Source organism: Triticum aestivum, chromosome 3B (genome assembly GCF_018294505.1).
Source record: "Triticum aestivum cultivar Chinese Spring chromosome 3B, IWGSC CS RefSeq v2.1, whole genome shotgun sequence".
Lineage (NCBI taxonomy): Eukaryota > Viridiplantae > Streptophyta > Magnoliopsida > Poales > Poaceae > Triticum > Triticum aestivum.
In genome coordinates this window covers 583,495,293-583,520,226 of record NC_057801.1, presented here as the reverse complement: position 1 = coordinate 583,520,226, position 24,934 = coordinate 583,495,293, and the positions used below count along the sequence as shown (strand labels likewise).

The window sequence follows — 24,934 nt, the reverse complement described above, 5'->3', positions numbered from 1 at the left end:
AGATACTCCATTGTCACCTCAAGTATCCGTGGGCATGGTTATAGGATATGCATCACACAATCTCAGATTCATCCAACCAACATAAAAGTACTTCAAAGAGTGTCCCAAAGCTACTACCGGAGAGTCAAGAATGTGTGCCAACCCCTATGCATAGGTTCCCAAGTGTCACGAAACCTGCAAGTTGATCACCAAAACATACATCAAGTGGATCAATAGAATAACCCATTGTCACCACGGTTATCCCACGCAAGACATACATCAAGTGTTCATAAAAGACTCAATCCAATAAGATAACTTCAAAAGGGGAAACTCAATTCATCACAAGAGAGTAGAGGGGGAGAAACATCATAAGATCCAACTACAATAGCAAAGCTCGGGATACATCAAGATCGTGCCATAGAGGAACACGAGAGAGAGAGAGATCAAACACATAGCTACTGGTACATACCCTCAGCCCCGAGGGTGAACTACTCCCTCCTCGTCATGGATAGCGCCGGGGTGATGAAGATGACCTCCGGTGATGGGATCCCCCTCCGGCAGGGTGCCGAAACAGGGTCCCGATTGGTTTTTGATGGCTACAGAGGCTTGCGGCGGCGGAACTCCTGACATATCTTCTGTTCTGGAAGTTTTAGGGTACGTAGGTATATATGGGTGAAAGGGGTACGTCGGTGGACCTCCAGGGGGCTCACGAGGTAGGGGCGCGCGCCCCCACCCTCGTGGGCAGCCCGGGGATCCCCTGACATGCACTCCAAGCCCATCTGGTTGGTTTCCTTCCAAAATTAACTTCTCCAGTTGATTCCGTTCCGTTTTCACTCCGTTTGATATCCCTTTTCCTCGAAACACTGAAATAGGCATAAAACAACAAATCTGGGCTGGGCCTCCGATTAATAGGTTAGTCCCAAAAATAATATCAAAGTGGATAATAAAGCCCAATATTGCCTAAAACAGTAGATAAAGTAGCATGGAGCAATCAAAAATTATAGATACGTTGGAGACGTATCACAGACACACCAAAACTATAGGCTACCTAAGGGCGTTTGATCTAAAACTTGGCCCTTTTAGCCACAGAGGGCTTGGCTTCATCTGCTGCCAGGTCTTCAGTTGATTTGCTTCAATAACAAATGAAAATTATGTGAAAGAAGTAAGAGATGATGCATATACTGTCAAAAACCTGCATCAAACCTCGAGGTAGTAGCAAGTTCATCACCGGGACCAACGGAGCTGCCATCCACTTTTGCGAGTCCCTAGCAGGTATAAACAGATATACATCGTCAACCGACCACCAAACAATCTTGAGAATAGGTGTGGATGAATCTTCACCAAGCAAATGAAAGGAAATACCTGAGCATACCCATCGGAAAACAAAGGTTTACGCAGTCCAGACTTATGTAGACCACTTGCTGGCACTTTCTTTACACCGACACTACAGGTTACAGATTCAACAAATACACAACATGCATCAATTACCAAGCATTAAAGGCAGAAGAAAACTACAAACAACACAGGGCATTGAGCTAGAGAAACTATATACCTGGGCATCCAAAAGAACCATGTCAGTGTGTTTGATAGGACCGTTATCAGTGGTTCCACGATGCTGCCACAAAGGCGAAACATATACACGAACAGTCCAGTTCCTGTTCCCAACAATAAAAGCCTACAGACCAGCCACCGTCATCTAGATCGGCAACGCACCTTGGCGCGAGGGTGCCGGTCCCAACGATGTGCCCAAGCAAGTAATGGTAAAGTTAGTAATGGCATGGAGTACTACAACTGCCCAGATAAGCAATTTATCTACACATCTGACAGTAGAAGAGTTTGGAAAAAAACAAGATTTTTACATGCAATGGATGCGCACTCACACGCACACAAAGTTGGCTCCAGCCGGTTTGAGCCATCCAAAATTAAACAAAAACGTGATGTGCGTGCGCACACGCACGCACACGCACAATTTGCCTCGAGTTTCAGTCATGGCATACATAATTTGTATGCATCCAAAACCGAAGGTACAAATAGCAAGTAGATGAGAGGGGGAGCTCACCACAATTGTGTTGGGTGGGAGTTGAAGAGGGAGGTAGGGATGTTGGCCTGCTCCTCTCAATGATATCAGATATAACCTTGTTGGAAATATGCCCTAGAGGCAATAATAAAAGCATTATTATTATATTTCCTTGTTCATGATAATTGTCTTTATTCATGCTATAATTGTGTTATCCGGAAATCATAATGCATGTGTGAATAACAGACACCAACATGTCCCTAGTGAGCCTCTAGTTGACTAGCTCGTTGATCAACAGATAGTCATGGTTTCCTGACTATGGACACTGGATGTCATTGATAACGAGATCACATCATTGGGAGAATGATGTGATGGACGAGACCCAATCCTAAACATAGCACAAGATCGTATAGTTCGTTTGCTAGAGTTTTGCAATGTCAAAGTATCTTTTCCTTAGACCATGAGATCGTGTAACTCCCGGATACCGTAGGAGTGCTTTGGGTATGCCAAACGTCACAACGTAACTGGGTGACTATAAAGGTAGACTACGGGTATCTCCGAAAGTGTCTGTTGGGTGACATGGATCAAGACTGGGATTTGTCACTCCGTATGACGGAGAGGTATCACTGGGCCCACTCGGTAATGCATCATCATAATGAGCTCAGAGTGACCAAGTGTCTGGTCACGGGATCATGCATTACGGTACGAGTAAAGTGACTTGCCGGTAACGAGATTGAACGAGGTATTGGGATACCGACGATCGAATCTCGGGCAAGTAACATATCGATAGACAAAGGGAATAGCGTACGGGGTTGATTGAATCCTCGACATCGTGGTTCATCCGATGAGATCATCGTGGAGCATGTGGGAGCCAACATGGGTATCCAGATCCCGCTGTTGGTTATTGACCGGAGAGTCGTCTCGGTCATGTCTTCTTGTCTCTCGAACCCGTAGGGTCTACACACTTAAGGTTCACTTACGCTAGGGTTGTAGGGATATGTATATGCAGTAACCCGAATGTTGTTCGGAGTCCCGGATGAGATCCCGGACGTCACGAGGAGTTCCGGAATGGTCCGGAGGTAAAGATTTATATATGGGAAGTCTTGTTTCGGGCATCGGGACAAGTTTCGGGGTTATCGGTATTGTACCGGGACCACCGGAAGGGTCCCGGGGGTCCACCGGGTGGGTCCACCTGTCCCGGGGGGCCACATGGGCTGTAAGGGGGTGCGCCTTGGCCTAATGGGCCAAGGGCACCAGCCCCACATAGGCCCATGCGCCTAGGGTTTAGAAGGGGAAGAGTCCTAGGAGGGTAAGGCACCTCCTAGGTGCCTTGGGGGGGAGGGAAACCCCCCTAGGCCGCCGCACCCCCTAGGAGATTGGATCTCCTAGGGCCGGCCACCCCCCTTGGCACCCCTATATATAGTGGGGGAGAGGAGGGACTTCATACCTGAACGCCTCGGCCTTTGGTTGCCTCCTTCTCCCTCCCCAACACCTCCTCAACCTCCATAGTGCTTAGCGAAGCTCTGCCGGAGTACTGCAGCTCCATCAACACCACGCCGTCGTGCTGCTGCTGGTGCCATCTCCCTCAACCTCTCCTCCCTCCCTTGCTGGATCAAGAAGGAGGAGACGTGGCTGTTCCGTACGTGTGTTGAACGCGGAGGTGCCGTCCGTTCGGCGTTGGTCATCGGTGATTTGGATCACGTCGAGTACGACTACATCATCACCGTTCTTTTGAACGCTTCCGCTCGCGATCTACAAAGGTATGTAGATGCATCTAATCACTCGTTGCTAGATGAACTCCTAGATGATCTTGGTGAAACGAGTAGGAAAATTTTTGTTTTCTGCAACGTTCCCCAACAGTGGCATCATGAGCTAGGTCTATGCATAGTTCTTCTTGCGCGAGTAGAACACAATTTGTTGTGGGCGTAGATTTGTCAACTTTCTTGCCGTTACTAGTCCTTTCTTGCTTCAGCGGTATTGTGGGATGAAGCGGCCCGGACCAACCTTACACGTACGCTTACGTGAGACCGGTTCCACCGACTAACATGCACTAGTTGCATAAGGTGGCTGGCGGGTGTCTGTCTCTCCTACTTTAGTTGGAGCGGAATCGATGAACAGGGTCCTTATGAAGGGTAAATAGAAGTTGACAAATCACGTTGTGGCTTTAACGTAGGTAAGAAAACGTTCTTGCTAGAACCCTAATTCAGCCACGTAAAACTTGCAACAACAATTAGAGGACGTCTAACTTGTTTTTGCAGCAAGTGGTTTGTGATATGATATGGCCAAAGTTGTGATGAATGATGAATGATCTATATGTGATGTATGAGATGTTCATGCTATTGTAATAGGATTCACGACTTGCATGTCGATGAGTATGACAACCGGCAGGAGCCATAGGAGTTGTCTTTATTCTTTTATATGACCTGCGTGTCATCAAGAAACGCCATGTAAATTACTTTACTTTATTGCTAAACGCGTTAGCCATAGTAGTAGAAGTAATAGTTGGCGAGCAACTTCATGGAGACACGATGATGGAGATCATGATGATGGAGATCATGGTGTCAAGCCGGTGACAAGATGATCATGGAGCCCCAAGATGGAGATCAAAGGAGCTATGTGATATTGGCCATATCATGTCACGTTTATTATTTGATTGCATGTGATGTTTATCATGTTTTGCATCTTGTTTACTTAGAACGACGGTAGTAAATAAGATGATCCCTCACAATAATTTCAAGAAGTGTTCCCCCTAACTGTGCACCGTTGCGACAGTTCGCTGTTTAAAAACACCACGTGATGATCGGGTGTTTTATTCAGACGTTCACATACAACGGGTGTAAGACAGATTTACACATGCAAACACTTAGGTTGACTTGACGAGCCTAGCATGTACAGACATGGCCTCGGAACACAGAAGACCGAAAGGTCGAGCATGAGTCGTATAGAAGATACGATCAACATGAAGATGTTCACCGATGTTGACTAGTCCGTCTCACGTGATGATCGGACACGGTCTAGTTTAACTCGGATCATGTAATACTTAGATAACCAGAGGGATGTCTAATCTAAGTGGGAGTTCACTAATAATTTGATTAGTTGAACTTAATTATCATGAACTTAGTCTAAAAACTTTGCAATATGTCTTGTAGATCAAATGGCCAACGTAGTCCTCAACTTCAACGCGTTCCTAGAGAAAACTAAGCTGAAAGACAATGGCAGCAACTATACGGACTGGGTCCGGAACCTGAGGATCATTCTCATAGCTGCCAAGAAAGATTATGTCCTACAAGCACCGCTTGGTGACGCACCCGTTCTCCCTGCAGAACAAGATGTTATGAACGCTTGGCAGGCACGTTTCGATGACTACTCCCTCGTTCAGTGCGGCATGCTTTACAGCCTAGAGCCGGGGCTCCAAAAGCGTTTTGAGAGACATGGAGCATATGAGATGTTCGAAGAGCTGAAAATGGTTTTCCAAGCTCATGCCCGGGTCAAGAGATATGAAGTCTCCGACAAATTCTTTAGCTGTAAGATGGAGGAAAACAGTTCTGTCAGTGAGCACATACTCACTATGTCTGGGTTGCATAACCGCTTGACTCAGCTGGGAGTTAATCTCCCGGATGATGCGGTCATTGACAGAATCCTCCAGTCGCTTCCACCAAGCTACAAGAGCTTTGTGATGAACTTCAATATGCAGGGGATGGAAAAGACCATTCCTGAAGTATTTGCTATGCTGAAATCAACAGAGGTAGAAGTCAGAAAGGAACATCAAGTGTTGATGGTCAATAAAACCACTAAGTTCAAGAAAGGCAAGGGTAAAAAGAACTTCAAGAAGGACGGCAAGGAGGTTGCCGCGCCCGGCAAGCAAGCTGCTGGGAAGAAGCCAAAGAATGGACCCAAGCCCGAGACTGAGTGCTTTTATTGTAAGGGAAGCGGTCACTGGAAGCGGAACTGCCCTAAGTACTTAGCGGATAAGAAGGCCGGCAAAACAAAAGGTATATGTGATATACATGTAATTGATGTGTACCTTACTAGTGCCCGTAGTAGCTCCTGGGTATTTGATACCGGTGCAGTTGCTCACATTTGTAACTCAAAGCAGGGGCTGCGGAATAAGCGGAAACTGGCAAAGGACGAGGTGACGATGCGCGTCGGGAATGGTTCCAAGGTCAATGTGATCGCCGTCGGAACGCTACCTCTGCATCTCCCTTCGGGATTAGTTTTAAACCTTAATAATTGTTATTTAGTGCCAGCTTTGAGCATGAACATTGTATCGGGATCTCGTTTAATTCGAGATGGCTACTCTTTTAAATCTGAGAATAATGGTTGTTCCATTTTTATGAGAGATATGTTTTATGGTCATGCTCCTATGGTGAATGGTTTATTCCTTATGAATCTCGAACGTGATGCTACACATATTCATAATGTGAGTACCAAAAGAAGTAAGGTTGATAATGATAGTCCCACATACTTGTGGCACTGCCGCCTTGGTCACATAGGTGTTAAACGCATGAAGAAGCTCCATGCTGATGGACTTTTAGAGTCTCTTGATTATGAATCATTTGACACGTGCGAACCATGCCTTATGGGTAAAATGACCAAGACTCCATTCTCAGGAACAATGGAGCGAGCAACCGACTTATTGGAAATCATACATACTGATGTGTGCGGTCCGATGAGTGTTGAGGCTCGCGGTGGCTATCGTTATGTTCTCACCCTCACTGATGATTTAAGTAGGTATGGGTATATCTACTTAATGAAACACAAGTCTAAAACCTTTGAAAAGTTCAAGAAATTTCAGAGTGAGGTTGAAAATCAACGTGACAGGAAAATCAAGTTTCTACGATCAGATCGTGGAGGAGAATACTTGAGTCACGAGTTTGGGGCACACTTAAGAAAATGTGGAATAGTTTCACAACTCACGCCGCCTGGAACACCTCAGCGTAATGGTGTGTCCGAACGTCGTAATCGCACTCTGTTAGATATGGTGCGATCTATGATGTCTCTTACCGATTTACCGCTTTCTTTTTGGGGCTATGCTTTAGAGACTACCGCATTCACTTTAAATAGGGCTCCGTCGAAATCCGTTGAGACGACACCGTATGAATTATGGTTTGGGAAGAAACCTAAGCTGTCGTTTCTAAAAGTTTGGGGATGCGATGCTTATGTCAAGAAACTTCAACCTGAAAAGCTCGAACCCAAATCGGAAAAATGCGTCTTCATAGGGTACCCAAAAGAAACTATTGGGTACACCTTCTACCTCAGATCCGAAGGCAAGATCTTTGTTGCCAAGAATGGGTCCTTTCTGGAGAAAGAGTTTCTCTCGAAAGAAGTAAGTGGGAGGAAAGTAGAGCTTGATGAAGTATTGCCTCTTGAACCGGAAAATGGCGCAACTCAAGAAAATGTTCTTGAGGTGCCTGCACCGACTAGAGAGGAAGTTAATGAAAATGATCAAGATACTTCTGATCAAGCCCCTACTGAAATTCGAAGGTCCACAAGGACACGTTCCGCACCAGAGTGGTACGGCAACCCTGTCTTGGAAATCATGTTGTTAGACAACGGTGAACCTTCGAACTATGAAGAAGCGATGGCGGGACCGGATTCCGACAAATGGCTGGAAGCCATGAAATCCGAGATAGGATCGATGTATGAAAACAAAGTATGGACTTTGACTGACTTGCCCGTTGAGCGGCGAGCCATAGAAAATAAATGGATCTTTAAGAGGAAGACAGACGCGGATGGTAATGTGACCATCTATAAAGCTCGGCTTGTCGCTAAGGGTTATCGACAAGTTCAAGGGGTTGACTACGATGAGACTTTCTCACTGGTAGCGAAGCTGAAGTCCGTCCGAATCATGTTAGCAATTGCCGCATTCTATGATTACGAAATATGGCAAATGGACGTCAGAACGGCATTCCTTAATGGTTTCCTTAAGGAAGAATTGTATATGATGCAGCCGGAAGGTTTTGTCGATCCTAAGAATGCTGACAAAGTGTGCAAGCTCCAACGCTCGATTTATGGGCTGGTGCAAGCATCTCGGAGTTGGAACATTCGCTTTGATGAGATGATCAAAGCGTTTGGGTTTACACAGACTTATGGAGAAGCCTGCGTTTACAAGAAAGTGAGTGGGAGCTCTGTAGCATTTCTCATATTATATGTAGATGACATACTTTTGATGGGAAATGATATAGAACTCTTGGACAGCATCAAGGCCTACTTGAATAAAAGTTTTTCAATGAAGGACCTTGGAGAAGCTGCTTATATATTAGGCATCAAAATCTATAGAGATAGATCAAGACGCCTCATAGGTCTTTCACAAAGCACATACCTTGATAAGATATTGAAGAAGTTCAATATGGATCAATCCAAGAAGGGGTTCTTGCCTGTGTTGCAAGGTATGAAATTGAGCTCAGCTCAATGTCCGACCACGGCAGAAGATATAGAAGAGATGAGCGTCATCCCCTATGCCTCAGCCATAGGTTCTATTATGTATGCCATGCTGTGTACCAGACCTGATGTAAACCTTGCCGTAAGTTTGGTAGGAAGGTACCAAAGTAATCCCGGCAAGGAACACTGGACAGCGGTCAAGAATATCCTGAAGTACCTGAAAAGGACTAAGGAAATGTTTCTCGTTTATGGAGGTGACGAAGAGCTCGTCGTAAAGGGTTACGTCGACGCTAGCTTCGACACAGATCTGGATGACTCTAAGTCACAAACCGGATACGTGTATATTTTGAATGGTGGGGCAGTGAGCTGGTGCAGTTGCAAGCAAAGCGTCGTGGCGGGATCTACATGTGAAGCGGAGTACATGGCAGCCTCGGAGGCAGCACATGAAGCAATATGGGTGAAGGAGTTCATCACCGACCTAGGAGTCATACCCAATGCGTCGGGGCCGATCAAGCTCTTCTGTGACAACACTGGAGCTATTGCACTTGCCAAGGAGCTCAGGTTTCACAAGAAGACAAGGCACATCAAGCGTCGCTTCAACTCCATTCGTGAAAATGTTCAAGATGGAGACATAGAGATTTGTAAAGTACATACGGACCTGAATGTAGCAGATCCGTTGACTAAACCTCTCCCTAGAGCAAAACATGATCAACACCAGAATTCCATGGGTGTTCGATTCATCACAATGTAACTAGATTATTGACTCTAGTGCAAGTGGGAGACTGTTGGAAATATGCCCTAGAGGCAATAATAAAAGCATTATTATTATATTTCCTTGTTCATGATAATTGTCTTTATTCATGCTATAATTGTGTTATCCGGAAATCATAATGCATGTGTGAATAACAGACACCAACATGTCCCTAGTGAGCCTCTAGTTGACTAGCTCGTTGATCAACAGATAGTCATGGTTTCCTGACTATGGACACTGGATGTCATTGATAACGAGATCACATCATTGGGAGAATGATGTGATGGATGAGACCCAATCCTAAACATAGCACAAGATCGTATAGTTCGTTTGCTAGAGTTTTGCAATGTCAAAGTATCTTTTCCTTAGACCATGAGATCGTGTAACTCCCGGATACCGTAGGAGTGCTTTGGGTATGCCAAACGTCACAACGTAACTGGGTGACTATAAAGGTAGACTACGGGTATCTCCGAAAGTGTCTGTTGGGTGACATGGATCAAGACTGGGATTTGTCACTCCGTATGACGGAGAGGTATCACTGGGCCCACTCGGTAATGCATCATCATAATGAGCTCAGAGTGACCAAGTGTCTGGTCACGGGATCATGCATTACGGTACGAGTAAAGTGACTTGCCGGTAACGAGATTGAACGAGGTATTGGGATACCGACGATCGAATCTCGGGCAAGTAACATATCGATAGACAAAGGGAATAGCGTACGGGGTTGATTGAATCCTCGACATCGTGGTTCATCCGATGAGATCATCGTGGAGCATGTGGGAGCCAACATGGGTATCCAGATCCCGCTGTTGGTTATTGACCGGAGAGTCGTCTCGGTCATGTCTGCTTGTCTCTCGAACTCGTAGGGTCTACACACTTAAGGTTCACTTGCGCTAGGGTTGTAGGGATATGTATATGCAGTAACCCGAATGTTGTTCGGAGTCCCGGATGAGATCCCGGACGTCACGAGGAGTTCCGGAATGGTCCGGAGGTAAAGATTTATATATGGGAAGTCTTGTTTCGGGCATCGGGACAAGTTTCGGGGTTATCGGTATTGTACCGGGACCACCGGAAGGGTTCCGGGGGTCCACCGGGTGGGTCCACCTGTCCCGGGGGGCCACATGGGCTGTAAGGGGGTGCGCCTTGGCCTAATGGGCCAAGGGCACCAGCCCCACATAGGCCCATGCGCCTAGGGTTTAGAAGGGGAAGAGTCCTAGGAGGGTAAGGCACCTCCTAGGTGCCTTGGGAGGAGGGAAACCCCCCTAGGCCGCCGCACCCCCTAGGAGATTGGATCTCCTAGGGCCGGCCACCCCCCTTGGCACCCCTATATATAGTGGGGGAGAGGAGGGACTTCATACCTGAACGCCTCGGCCTTTGGTTGCCTCCTTCTCCCTCCCCAACACCTCCTCAACCTCCATAGTGCTTAGCGAAGCTCTGCCGGAGTACTGCAGCTCCATCAACACCACGCCGTCGTGCTGCTGCTGGTGCCATCTCCCTCAACCTCTCCTCCCTCCCTTGCTGGATCAAGAAGGAGGAGACGTGGCTGTTCCGTACGTGTGTTGAACGCGAAGGTGCCGTCCGTTCGGCGCTGGTCATCGGTGATTTGGATCACGTCGAGTACGACTACATCATCACCGTTCTTTTGAACGCTTCCGCTCGCGACCTACAAAGGTATGTAGATGCATCTAATCACTCGTTGCTAGATGAACTCCTAGATGATCTTGATGAAACGAGTAGGAAAATTTTTGCTTTCTGCAACGTTCCCCAACAAACCTTTCATATCAATGTATTATTTAGTTATGTTACATGCAGAATGAGATACAAAAAGAACATGTAATATACAAAAAAGGGAATGCAACAACAGCGGAAAGAAATGCTAAAAGGGAACATAGAGCAGAAAACCAACCCAAAGTGCAAGCAAGAATCTTTAAAAGGGAACATAGAGCAGCATGAGCATGAGGCATAGAAAAATGGGGTCACCTTAAGATCAAGAATGAGTGGCCCTCTCCCAGTTCAAATCAGAAGGATAGAACCACTATTATTGATTAGAGTTATTTTTACTCAGGCAAAACATTACAACACTGGATCCTAAGCTACAGGTGAGGCATACAAAACTACAAGTGTCTATTATTTTCATACATAAACAACCTTTAGTATCTCAAACAGAACCAAAGCAAAACAAAAAATCATGGTTAAGTAACCAGCAAAGGAAGAATTCACCATTTTGGAATTTTAAAGTAGCAAGACATTAAAAGTTCTCTTTTGCCTTCAATACTACACACATTAGGGGAGGTAGCTGCAGTTTTATTGCATAGTGGACTCAGATTCGCCTTTTCTCGATCATATAACCTACCCCCATCATCTCTTATCACCAGATCAATCTGTTTATACAATGGAGCTGCCCTTGTTATCACTCAACAAGAATGACCATCCAAGGACATATCAATAGGTATCACGGGATCAAAGAGGATTCTAGAGACAACAGGGAGGATCCAACTTGATACCCATAGGTGCCTTGATTGCTCAAAGGCACACTTATTCCAGCTACAGTTAATCATCATCGCCCTAGCACGAACACCACCGCCACAGACAAAGCGAAATGTCAAGAATGCCCCCGGCGGGGCAGGCTATTTACAAGCGGTGGCACAAAACGGGAGGGCGAGCGTCGACGGTGGCGGCGGCGAAAGGAGACGGGAGATAGAGAAAGGGGAACGAGGGGGGCGAATGAGAAGGGAGCCAGCCGACCCCCACCACATAGCCACGGCGCGCCAACCACCTCCCACCACGCAAGCAGCATGGACGCGCAAAGTTGAAAAAGCCCTCGGCGGGGGGCAATATTCCCATGTGGTGGCACGGGATATTTCCGGCGGCGCGCGCGGCACGTGACGTATACAGGCGCACCCGCACACCCGCTCGCTGACGATCGGGGCCCACCAGACGGGACCCCACAGATCAGCGAGCTACGACCAGGCAGATGGAGCAATCACCGGGCGGGGTCGTGCGGGCTTCGAGCGTGCTACAGGGGGCGGGATTCGATCCGACAGCCGACGCCCCTCCACCGCTCGATCGGACGGCCGGAAGTCAATCAAGCAAAGAGATCGGACAGCCAGAATGCGCCAGTCGCTGAGGAGCCAGGGGTTCCAAGCAGTCTCATTTTTCTGGATTTATCAAAAACAATTATTTAGTAATTACTATTTAGCAGAATCTGCACTAAAATCCTATTACATCCACGAGCACATTAAATAAAGAGAGTTACCTAGCACACGGCCAGAGGCCCAGGAGCATCCAAAGGTCCGCTCCATCAGAGAGGAGTGGCAGGCAGGGAAAGCCGATGCTAACGAGGAGCCCACCCAGCCTGCCTGCATGAGGAAGAAACCAAATGCACGCATTAGAGGGAAGGTAAGTGAGAGTGGGAAGAGCAAACTGAAGCAGCCTGAGCTCTGAGAGAGCTCGGTGGATGCTTCATCTCTTATTTCTAGATGGATGGATGGATCAATATAGCCATGGCCATGTCCCATACAGTAGCCGAAGCAGAGGAGCAGGAGGGAGATGGAGCTCACCGAGGGAGGTTGTAGCCGAGACAGTACTCAGTGCACACCGGGGTTGCACGTGAACGTCGTCCAACCGGCAAGGAACCGCGCCGGAGTTGCGCCTTGCACCGTCCCACCGACGAGCACAAACGCACCAAAAAACCTGTATAAGAAAGGCATCGTTTGCAATCATAGATGAGCAGGATGCTCATCACAGGAGTCATTTAAGCAAGAAGGTGAAGATCAAACAGACGTACCAAAAGGGCGAGCACCCAACAACACCTAACCTCTCTGGTTTCAGTGTCGCCTTGCCTTTTTGGTTTCAAAGGGAAGGGGGCTCTCATCAGCAACGACACACTCCTTAGTTCACTACAGGGAGGGAAAATAGTCAGACCCACTTATTCGGTATCAATGGATCAAACAGGAAGCACAGGAGGCAAGTAGAAGCATATACCTTGAAGTACCGTCCCCCTCATCACCTAGGGTAGCAGGACCATCGACCAGCACTTCATATTCGTAGAAGCCCAAAGCACATACAACCGAATTAGATAAACATGTTACTGATATTGATCTCATTCTTACAAAAGACAGTAGATAAACATGTCAGAAGAAAATATACACTTGAGATTGTATTCAGTAGAGTACAAATTCAAAGATACTTACAGTTGCATTGATGCAGCTGAAGCTGATGATTGTGCCCTGAGCTTGCCGCAGCTGAAGCGAAAGATAAGAATGCCTATCAGGCTATGCTGTAATTGTTGGATTAATATATTGGAAGTTAAGAAGCGTGATAGTCAGAACAGACTATATCACAATATTATAGCAGGGATATGCTACTACAAATCAAGTAAAGATGATGTTGAAATAGTTGATGTGTTCACAACTCAATTAAGGAGTATAATAACCTAAGAGACGTCGGTATTTTGCCCTCCATCTCTTAGCACGGACATTTCACAATCCATCTCCTTTAATTCTTCTTATAACAACTATTCAACACCCAGTCCACTATTCGGCTAATATTAGCTAGCTCGCTACCTCGCTATGGACAATGTCCACACTAACAATTTCAATAGTTATTCTTGTTCCCAGACTGATCCATAGACCATAGTATATTCCTTCGCCTAAGCCTCTCGCAATGCAAGCTGCTGCTCTCCTATATAAACCAAAATAGCATTATAGTGTAGTTAACTCTTGGTTTTATACATGATTCTAGTGCTGTTGAATAAAAACAAACCAAGTGCATTGTGGGTCATGTAAACAAAGAAGCAAATGAGAAATTTGAATGTGGTTCAAAATATTTCAGTGGTACCATCTATAGTTTGAAAAGTCATTTTGGGACTAACATACATGTAGGTAATGCATGAATATCATGCATGTTGCGCTAACAAAATTCTGAAATCAAATGCGCACACCATCTATCACATGTCCTGATTCCTAAAGCTGAATTAAACTCAACCAATATATGCAAAACAATTAATATTTTTGTGGCAGTACGTAGAAAGATAAACCCATAAAGAGATAATAGATATGACTAATGGGGTCATTTTAATTTACTATAATTGTCATTTGCCCCCCAAAACAGTTGAAATTATCATGTATGCCATTGGGTGTCATGTTATTTAAACTAAAATTCAGACAAATAAATATAAAACTAACTAAGGAGAGAAGTACTCTGTCCTTCCTTTCTTTCTGCGCCTGTTGACCACTCAAATGATGGCACAAAGCAAAACCCAACAAATTGGAAGGAAAGGAGAGGGGTCTCTCACCTAGCGAAGCGATAGGGGGGGAGGCAACAGGCAAGAACAACAACGATGAAAACTGGTGCAAGTGTCGTCATAAAGATACTTGTATATGTGCGCCTAATCATATCCTGCATCTGTTTAAATTGTCTGGGAGACATATATTAGATGACATAAAAGTATATTGTGGGTAATTCAAGATATCTATATATCCTAGAAAAATAAGTGATTTACAATTGATCAAAGGCATCCTCTTTATCATGTGGACACACAAGAAGAAAATTTCAGACCAAATGTAGCAGATCAGATTGTCTTTTCAGCTTGTGAAAAAGAGACAGCTTTTTTTAGGGATAATAAGTCAAAAAGGTTATGTTGTGGTCGCAGGGAACATAACGTCCTAACGGTGGATACTCGAGTGGTATAAGCAAGTAGTATTTTTATCTCATTTAGTCGCATTAAAATGAACCTAGACTATATACTGCAGCTAATATATTTCATATTGGCGTAAAGGGAGAAGCCCAATGAAATCAGCTAAGAATTCATCTAAGAATGATCTGTTCTGTTATTTTCAATGGCACATATCAAATGATCCCAAGTAAGAATATCAAAGTTGTGGAATCTCAAAAGATCCATCTAGGAACGCAAATACGACAACTAAATAGTGATTAAATTAATGTTTGAGCTTGGATAAGCTTACCTGGGTGGCCTCTTCTCCAAACGGTCCTCAACTTTGGGACATAGATGGCTTGTTTAACGAAATCCGGGCAGCATGAGCCTCGTCAAATGGAATGGTCCCTGTCATTGCCCTCAAAACATTAGACCATGCTTAGTTATGAATCACGTCACACATAGCTTAATTTTTTGGGTAGTTGTAAACATTGTACATCAAAAGTTAAATAAAAGCCCAAAAGAGAACTCCAATGACTACATTATAATGCATTGATTTTAGCTCTCAGCCATCAACTACTACACCACTTGACCGTGTCGGTCATTTTAGATGGAAGAGAATTGTGGAGCTTAGGAGAAAAAACGGTTCATCAACCAGATACCGCGTCTCTAAATCCACAACCAGTAAGGAATAATTTTACACAAAGGGTACCAAAAATCTGAATAAAATGCTTTCTGTTTCACTTGTGTGCTGATATAATATATGATGTTGTTCTGTTGTTAAGTTCAGAAAAATAGAGATATATAGGAGAAACAGGGGAGGTTTAGATTAAGTTAATTTTTTTGGGCCAGTGACATATAGGAAACAATTTGCTTAACATATATATGCAGGATCTAGGAAATGGCATGTGTTAATATCAACATCACGTAGCTTTATGTAAGTAAATGTAAGACTCGAACCATGGATCATGTCATGCAATAGCAAACCACAAGCCATCATATATGATAAAGAAGGATTTCAGGTATGAGTGCATGATTGATACAGAAGCACACCAAATTAGGGGATTTTTATCAACCATGAACACTGCCTGCTATCATCTAAACCTATGTGTTCATTTAACAAGTGGACATGCATCCCATCTCTGAATGTACTGTAACCTGTCCTGAAACTTAATGCTTGCGTGGTGTTCCCTTTTTGTAACTGTCTTGTTGCATCCTTGTCTTGGTTCATGATATTGCCAGGAGGGGCAGGGAGACATGTACATCAGGCATTTGTGAAATTAATGACTACACTCGTGATCCAAATTTGGACTACACTGCAATATATCCAGAAAAGCACATTTACCTCCGCACCACAAATTAGATTAAACTTGATAAATTATTGTAGAGAAGCATATGTACTTTAGTTGCCTATATTCAAGTTTAAGCAGAAGAATTAAGTTTCAACATCCAAGGAAACATATGTACTTTAGTTGCACTTAGGTATGGCAGCTACGGTAGTAGAATATTTACCCACCATGCAACAACATTAACACGGTAAAATAAACGAAGATCTAAAGGAGCATAGAACTACAGAAAAATTACGAACTTATACTAACCTGTGTCACTCGGTTGAGTTTACAATCAAATAAGGCATCGCTTCGCTGTTTGGTCTCAGTCCTCAGTATCTTGAATGTATCCAACCTGAATAAACAACAATATTTCATCATCAACCATGAACATCACATGAGTAAGTAAGAATATTAATGACTAAGCTGATAATTTTGATATGGCACCAAGACCTACGCTCTCGAGGATCACTGCAGTAGCATGTGCTTCTTTAGAGAGGATCTTCTCCTCAAGCTAATCATCATCCACTTTTTTATCTAAAGGGACCAAACTGTATTATAGGCGCTCTTCTGCCATCAGTATGTGTATCTGCAACAGGAAAAAGAACATGACATATTCACATCAAGAGAGAGGAGGGCATCATATGGCATTTAGAAAAAAGCTCTTTTTATTAACTAAGCATACACAAATGGCATGATTCAAACTACCTAATCATGTGGCTTTCCTAACGGAGAATTGACAGGAATATATTCAGCAAGCTAAGGAGGATCCTAAAAAGGATCAGCCAAGATATAAGTGTGTTTAATCATGTACATAATGCGGCAGAGACAAAGAAAGCAAATAAATGCTGCAAAAGAAAAAGTCCTGAATGATTTGAGCCTAAAAGAAGCCCATGGAAACCAAGTTATCCAAGTTCATTCAGGACTTTTTCATGGGCTTCTTACGTAGCTAGAGCAGTAAAGAAATAAGAAACAACAACTCCTGTACAAAAGCATAGCCTTCCTGCATGCAAAAAGGAACAAAACCACCAGGGTTCCTACCAATGTCCAGCCAAGAATAAAAGGCATATGTCCACACCCCACTAAAAACAAGCACAAATTCTTTTGTCCCTTACCAGAATCAAGACAAAAAAGAAAAGAGTACAAAAAACACATGGCCATACATGTATACATCCTACCTAGAATAGAAGAATAGTGAAAGTAAGGAGGAGAAGGGTTGAACCACTGATCCATGAAGGCCAGATAGAAGGAGACACTGGTGACAATGGACGATATCTTCAGCAAATGGAATCCACTACAGGTTGAGTAACAACTGGAATTTGATACATGAGCACTTCCTGCAAAATTGAAGAACAGCACACATGAGAAGACAAAAGTAAAGCCAGATCTGCCTCTCCATGAACACCAAAACAAACCCATCGGGTTTTCTATTCCACGCCCAAGCGACCTGAAATCTCTAGCTTTAGGGAGAAGGGGGGAGAGGGACCTGTAGGTCTAGTAGGCGCGGTAGGAGGGTGATGCAGTGCAGGAGGGCCCGAACGGTGTCGGGGAGTACCAACCGGCGGTGCAGGTGCAGCGCTGGCGTCCATGGCGACCATGACGCTAGGTTTATCCCGGGCTCGAGCTCGCCACGGCCGCTGGCGCGCTCATCAACACGTCCACACGCCCGAGCTAGCTGGAGATCCATCGCGCTCACCATCGAGCCGCCTCGCCCGGACCCGGCGCGCCCCTCGACCCTGAGCTTGGACGGGCAGGGATGGGCAGGGCGAGGGGGGCGCGGGAGGGGAGAGGAGGCGACGACGAGGTGGGAGAAGCGGGACGCGGGGGAGGAGAGGAGGCGGCGGCGAGCGGGACGGCCGAGCAAGGCGGCGGGGCGGGGCGGGCGAGCCAGCGGGGCGAGCGACTGGGAAGCGGAGAGGAGAGGAGACGGCTAGGGTTCTAGGGGGTGCGGGTTTCGATCCGACGGACGAGGTCGCTCCAGGGGTCGATCCGATGGCTGGAAATCAATCAAGCAACTCGATCGGACGGCCAGGAATCGCAAATCGCTAAGGATCCAGGGGTTCCGAGCGGTCTCGTTTTTCTGGATAGGACGCACTAATTTTTTTCCTTTATTAGCCAACCTCCCACGTCAGCCCAAAACTGACTGCCTAATCAAAGCCCAAGAGTGGGGTCAGAACCTATCGAACGGCCAGTAGCCAAGGCCCAGCCTAGGTCGACCTCCTTCTTATCGCTTCACTGGAAAGTGGTCACAACCACACACCCGCTCCAGCGCCTCTGCTAGCTCCTTTCCCCGCCTCTTCTTATTTCTTCCTCGTCCTTTTCCATCGACCTCACCGGCTCCCGCGGCTCTGCCTCCCAATTGTCGGGACCCTAAAGCGAGAGGCCAAGCCGCCGTTGTGGACGTCCTCGACAACCTCCACTTCACCATGGCAAGTGTCTTCGCACACCGACGACCACCTGCCTGTAGCCCCTCTTACCTCCATGCTCTTGTGCCAACGCGCACCTGATGCCGTCCCAACCACACCTGCATGCCTCCAGCGTGATGGCTGCTCCTGCCCCAAGGCTCTCTCCCAACGAGATCAGTGTCACTCTGCGTGACCTCTCTACGGCTTCCGCCGCCCTGGTTCGCGTCAGCCCCGGTGTTTTCGGCACCTCGCCTGCATGCCCCGCCGGCCAGCGGCGGCGGCCGCTTGTCTCGTGCCTTGCGCCACAAAGCTCATATAAAATAGTCGGGAGAGAAGAAAGAAAAAGAACCGGTATGCAAGACGAAACGTTTTGACCTTATATATAGATAGATTAGTACCACCTTGTATTTTGGAAAAAAATATGGACGTGTTGAAAAAAAACTGAAAGTGTAAATTCACGGGATGAAGCGTGTTGTGATGATGAACACACGGAGTCAATCCGTGCTTTATTATTAGGGAAAGATTATGTGAAACTGATGTCTTTTGATCTTTTATTGCAGGCATGATTGTGGATTCTATATGTTTCAATTCTTGCACACATGGGATGGTGTTCGAGTTGCTAAGTTTGGGGTGGAGCACATTGGCTACATCAGAAAGGCCATGCTCTATAGTTGGCTCACATCGACAAATTGTTGCCTTGAGTTATCGTCACTTTTAATTGTTGCAGATAAAGGTTGTTTTAGTGAACTTCTTTATTTCTCTTACTTTTTTGTCTACTGCTTCCTTCCATTTCTTAAGGTCTTTTTTACTAGTGTGTTTAGTGAAATGTGTGATTTATAGCGGATGGCTATATGTTTTGTTGTGTAAGTGAGCTGCATTTGTTGTAGACAAGTGAGTGCATTGTTCTAGACAAATGAGCTGCATTGTTCTATACAAGTGGGCTGCATTCTCTTCTTTGGTGAACTGCATTTTTTTACATTATTGAGATGCATTTAATGTTTTTGTTTTTGTATTTGGGCTGAGTGTTCCCATGTTTTTTCTCCTCATTATTAGGTTTTGATGGGGGTCTTCATGGAGGCTATACATCATTGTTTGAGTCACAGGGTTCTGAGGTAGTTATGGAGGATTGTGCCATTGAAATCTCTCCAGAGAATTCTGGTACTTCTGCTGGAGATGTTTTGAACACAAATGTGGTATCTGGACCTGATTGTGGAAAGGTTGCTTGCCCCGGCTCTCCTCATGAGGTAGTTGATGTTGATGGTGATGATTTTGTTACGCCGGTGCCACGTGTCATGAGGACTAGGAGTGCATCAATCAATCGTCCTCCTGTAGATGAGGCTGAAGTATTTTTGAACAAGAGGGCAGGTGAGAGGGCTTTTAAGTTGAGAGTCTCCTTAGAGAAATTTATGCCTCAGAGGTTCAAATATATTGATGAGGCGAGGATAATAAAGGATCTCGTTCTCAGCCAAGATTTTGTAACCAAATACAATGAGTAAGTTTTATGTGTGTGCCCTTCATCCTTTTTGTGTGCTTTGTTTTTAAGTTTATTTTATTGATCCCATCTGTGTATGTTTACCGCAGTAACATGTTCTTGATGGTGAATAATTATTTTGGTGATGTGGAAAATGTCAAAGTTGACTATATCTATAATACATTTGGCAAATAAGCTTGCATGGACTCATATCTCATGAATTTTGTCATTAAGTACTGGAAGCAAGACCCTAAAATGAGTTTAGTTTATCGTTTTGGTGAACGTGTGCTACTTTCACCTTTATTTATCACGGTAAATGTGTCTGTTGTCATGTTTTTTTGCTTTGGCGCATTTTTTCTCTTGTACTGAATTTTTTATGTCCATGCGTGCATGCATGTTTTATTCTATTTTTCATGTCCTATTTTTTTGTTTTTCCATACAGTATGTTCTTCGAATGGAAACCTTTGTGAAGAAAGATGATGAAGGATACCATGTGTTTCCAGTTGTACATGAGCCATTTGTTTTAGAAGATGCAGTTAAGCAGTTCAAGGTTTTTATTGGCGACGAAAACCTGTTGGACGCAAAACTGGTAAGGCCATTGTTTTCCGTCATTTATTTTTTTGTTTGTTGCATTTATTTTTATAGTTATTTGAAACAATGGTCCTAATGCTATGTGTCGAATGAACTTTCATTTTCATTTGTTTTTTGATGCGACAGATTATGATGCCGCGCTCCAAGGATGGTCATTATTCCTTTTACACGATGAACGAGCATCGCCGGACAATTGATATCCATGACACTAGGAAGTACATTGGCCATCCTGATTTAACGACAAAGTGGCGCAGGACTGACTACCACTCAGATTGCACTGAAGTGGTATGTCATTTTTTTAGCCAAGTGCAAAGCTTTTTCGTGTTTCTCCTACTGCATATACTTTTTTAACCTGCACATGCATTATTAGTACACATAGCACCACACTTGTTAATATAGTGCACTGCAACATATGCGTCACAGAACTGCATTTTCTCCCACACACCCAATCTGTATAAAAGAGTGATAAAAGTAAATGACCTCACATGCATTTAAAAGAGGGATTGTCTAGACGTTCAGAAGAACTTTGTATTTTTCGCTTCGTCTAATAGTTATTGATTGGTGACGCGTGTTTATTATGTTGTGCTGCCTTTTGCCAGATGAGGAGGATGACTTGGGTGCTGAAGGCGATTTATGGTGAAAAGTTGTATAGATCTATAAATCACCCTGACTGGGTTAAATTGGCAGGGAAGCCCTCTTACCCAGTCGTGCCAGCGCAGGGACCAAATGAGTGTGGAATCTATGTTCTGAGGTTGACGCAGGTGTATGACGGCCTCCGTCTAGTTGACAAAATTGTCAAATCCGATGTAATACCTTCTTTGTTCCTTCTTTTTTGTTACTATTTTTATTTTTGATTTTTGTTACTTTTTGTTCTTATGACAACCTTCTTTTTAAATCATTGATCTGCATTTTTTTAAAATGCAGCCTGCTATTGAAGATTGCAAGGCGGAGTACATTTTCCAGATGTTGTTCAATCCTTTGAACATGTTGTATTATGAAGACATGCCGCCTGAGCTACGAGATCTCATTGCAAGCCTCGGGCTTACTTCCCTGTCGCAGTCGCAGTAACAGTCATTTGACATATATTTTTCTGGTTAAAGGCCTGTGTATGGACAAGAACTAGGGTTTATGTTATGTATTGTGTGCTATCTATGGTAGATAATGTATGAAAAGACTACTATTTTTCTGTCCTTGTGTATCGTCTGCTTTTTGCAGCAGCGTATATGGATGAAACTGCGTGTGTTTTATTTTATATAAATAATACACTGTATATATATATATATTGTTCTTACGTGCGTTTTTGTTTTTTTTTGCTCCTACGCGTTTTTCGTAGGTGTTTTGTTTTCTTCACCTGTTTTTCCATCTGTACAAAAACTTTTTTGCAGAATGGCACTGCATTCATGTGTATAACTGAACTGCATCATGGCTAAGTTCTTTTTTCAGCATAACTTTCCTCTTTTTTAAATCAGGCTTCATGGACTCGTCACGCCTCGTCGCCCCGTGTCTATCTTAGGGGTGTGGCTCCGGGGTTGCGTGCATTCTAGGGTTTGGAAAACAGAATAGCCGCACTGCACCTGTCAACCAAGTGCACTGCGTGTGTTAGTGCGAGGCCGAGTGGGGGTGGGGAGGGGGGTTTCTTGACCCCCCCTCCCCAACCCCCTGTGAGGCCGAGCCTGGAACGAGTCGAACAGGCGGCGTCGCGGCGTGCTGCGGCGCCTCATGTGGAGGCGAGTCCGTCACACCCCGTCGCCCCCTGTCAACCTTAGGGGTGTGGCTCCGGGGTTGCGTGCGTGCTAGGGTTTGGAAAATAGAATAGCCGCACTGTGTCTGTCAACCAAGCGCACTGCATGCATTAGCGCGAGGCCGAGCAAGGGGTGGGGAGGCGGCTCGTGACCTCCCTCCCCACCCCCTGCGAGGCGGAGCCAAGAACGAGTTGGAGCAGGCGGCATCGATCCATGTCGCGGCGCCGCATGTGGAGGCGAGTCTGTTACACCCCGTCGCCCCATGTCTATCTTGGGGGTGTGGCTCTGGGGTTGCGTGCGTGCTAGGGTTTGGAAAACAGAATAGCCGCACTACGCCTATCAACCATGTGCATTGTGTGCGTTAGCGCGAGGCCGAGCAAGGGGTGGGGAGAGGGCCGTGAGCCCCCTCCCCACCCCCCTGCGAGGCTGAGCCTGGAACAAGCCGGAGCAGGCGGCATCGCGGCGTGCCGCGACGCTGCATGCAGAGGCGAGTCCGTCACACCCCGTCGCCCCTGTCTATCTTAGGGGTGTGGATCTGGGTTGCGTGCGTGCTAGGCTTTGGAAAATGGAATAGCCGCACTGCGCCTGTCAACCAAGCGCACTGCGTGCTTTAGCACGAGGCCGAGCAGGGGATGGGGATGGGGTCATGACCCCCCTCCCCACCCCCTGCGAGGTCGAGCTTGGAATGAGTTGGAGCAGGCGGCGTCGCGGCCTGCCGCGGCACCACATGCGGAGACGATTCCGTCACACCCCATCGCCCCTGTATATCTTAGGGGTGTGGCTCTGGGGTTGCGTGCGTGCTAGGGTTTGGAAAATAGAATAGCCGCACTGCGTCTGTCAACCAAGCGCACAGCGTGTGTTAGCACGAGGCCGAGCAGGGGGTGGGGAGGGGGGTCGTGACCCCCCCTTCCCACCCCTCCTGCGAGGCTGAGCCTAGAACGAGTCGGAGTAGGCGACGTCACGGTTTGCCATGGCGCCACTGTTGGAAATATGCCCTAGAGGCAATAATAAAAGTGTTATTATTATATTTCCTTGTTCATGATAATTGTCTTTTATTCATGCTATAACTGTATTATCCGGAAATCGTAATACACGTGTGAATACATAGACCACAATATGTCCCTAGTGAGCCTCTAGTTGACTAGCTCGTTGTGATCAACAGATAGTCATGGTTTCCTGGCTACGGACATTGGATGTCGTTGATAACGGGATCACATCATTAGGAGAATGATGTGATGGACAAGACCCAATCATAAGCCTAGCACAAAGATCGTGTAGTTCGTTTGCTAGCGCTTTGCCAATGTCAAGTATCTCTTCCTTTGACCATGAGAGCGTGTAACTCCTGGATACCGTAGGAGTGCTTTGGGTGTATCAAACGTCACAACGTAACTGGGTGACTATAAAGGTGCACTACAGGTATCTCCGAAAGTATCTATTGTTTTATGCGGATCGAGACTGGGATTTGTCACTCCGTGTAAACGGAGAGGTATCTCTGGGCCCACTCGGTAGGACATCATCATATGCGCAATGTGACCAAGGAGTTGATCACGGGATGATGTGTTACGGAACGAGTAAAGTGACTTGCCAGTAACGAGATTGAACAAGGTATTGGATACCGACGATTGAATCTCAGGCAAGTAACATACCGATAGACAAAGGGAATTGAATACGGGATTGATTAAGTCCTTGACATCGTGGTTCATCCGATGAGATCATCGTGGAACATGTGGGAGCCATCATGGGTATCCAGATCCCGCTGTTGGTTATTGACCGGAGAACGTCTCGGTCATGTCTACATGTCTCCCGAACCCGTAGGGTCTACACACTTAAGGTTTGATGACGCTAGGGTTATAAAGGAAGTTTGTATGTGGTTACCTAATGTTGTTCGGAGTCCCGGATGAGATCCCGGACGTCACGAGGAGTTCCGGAATGGTCCGGAGGTAAAGATTTATATATGGGAAGTCCTATTTTGGCCACCGGAAAATGTTCGGGATTTTTCGGTATTGTACCGGGAAGGTTCTAGAAGGTTCCGGAGTGGGGCCCACCTGCATAGGGGGACCCACATGGACGTGGGTAGTGGGGGCAAGGCCCCACACCCCTGGTCAAGGCGCACCAAGATCCCCCCTTAGAAGGAATAAGATCATATCCCGAAGGGATAAGATCAAGATCCCTAAAAAGGGGGGATAACAATCGGTGGGGAAGGAAATAATGAGATTTCTTTCCTCCCACCTTGACCAACGCCCCAATGGACTTGGAGGGCAAGAAACCAGCCCCTCCACCCCTATATATTGTGGGGAGGCGCATGGGAGCTACACACGAAGTTCTGGCACAGCCCTACCTCTCTTCCTACTCCTCCTCTCCCATGGTGCTTGGCGAAGCCCTGCTGGATTGCCACGCTCCTCCACCACCACCACGCCGTTGTGCTGCTGTTGGATGGAGTCTTCCTCAACCTCTCCCTCTCTCCTTGCTGGATCAAGGCGTGGGAGACGTCACCGGGCTGTACGTGTGTTGAACGCGGAGGTGCCGTCCGTTCGGCACTAGGACCATCGGTGATTTGAATCACGACGAGTACGACTCCATCAACCCCGTTCACTTGAACGCTTCCGCTTAGCG

The 24,934-nt window shown here is 45.9% G+C and overlaps 1 protein-coding gene across 4 annotated transcripts; it reads right to left on the bottom strand.

The window, feature by feature from the left end:
- Positions 1–883: 883 nt before the first annotated feature.
- LOC123071063 (uncharacterized) lies at positions 884–17,994 on the bottom strand. 4 transcript variants are annotated; one of them, XR_006434116.1, is made up of 15 exons: positions 17,599–17,994; positions 17,335–17,449; positions 16,570–16,701; positions 16,383–16,467; positions 15,095–15,192; positions 14,425–14,547; positions 13,322–13,372; positions 13,113–13,164; positions 12,916–13,027; positions 12,689–12,821; positions 12,385–12,487; positions 10,902–12,286; positions 1,532–2,114; positions 1,342–1,423; positions 884–1,244 (listed from the first exon to the last, which is right to left on the bottom strand). XR_006434116.1 is itself a non-coding variant. In XM_044494529.1 (5 exons), exons 1-5 carry the CDS (start codon positions 13,232–13,234, stop codon positions 12,214–12,216), a joined length of 543 nt encoding a protein of 180 aa, XP_044350464.1. In that variant the 5' UTR covers positions 13,235–13,308; the 3' UTR covers positions 11,938–12,213. The 4 variants fall into 4 exon arrangements, 2 of the variants coding, with proteins under 2 accessions (XP_044350464.1, XP_044350465.1); XR_006434115.1 differs by having other exon boundaries at positions 14,425–14,534; XM_044494529.1 differs by lacking the exons at positions 884–1,244; positions 1,342–1,423; positions 1,532–2,114; ... (5 more) ...; positions 17,335–17,449; positions 17,599–17,994 and having other exon boundaries at positions 11,938–12,286; positions 13,113–13,308.
- Positions 17,995–24,934: the final 6,940 nt, after the last annotated feature.

Excerpts from the sequence above, each read along its gene's own strand:
- LOC123071063 (XM_044494529.1), bottom strand. The coding sequence starts at position 13,234 with ATGAGATCAATATCAGTAACATGTTTATCTAATTCGGTTGTATGTGCT. Across the intron at positions 12,822-12,915 it reads GTTGGGTGCTCGCCCTTTTG|GTTTTTTGGTGCGTTTGTGC; the intron begins GTACGTCTGTTT and ends TTTCTTATACAG. Across the intron at positions 12,488-12,688 it reads CTCGGCTACAACCTCCCTCG|GCAGGCTGGGTGGGCTCCTC; the intron begins GTGAGCTCCATC and ends TTCCTCATGCAG.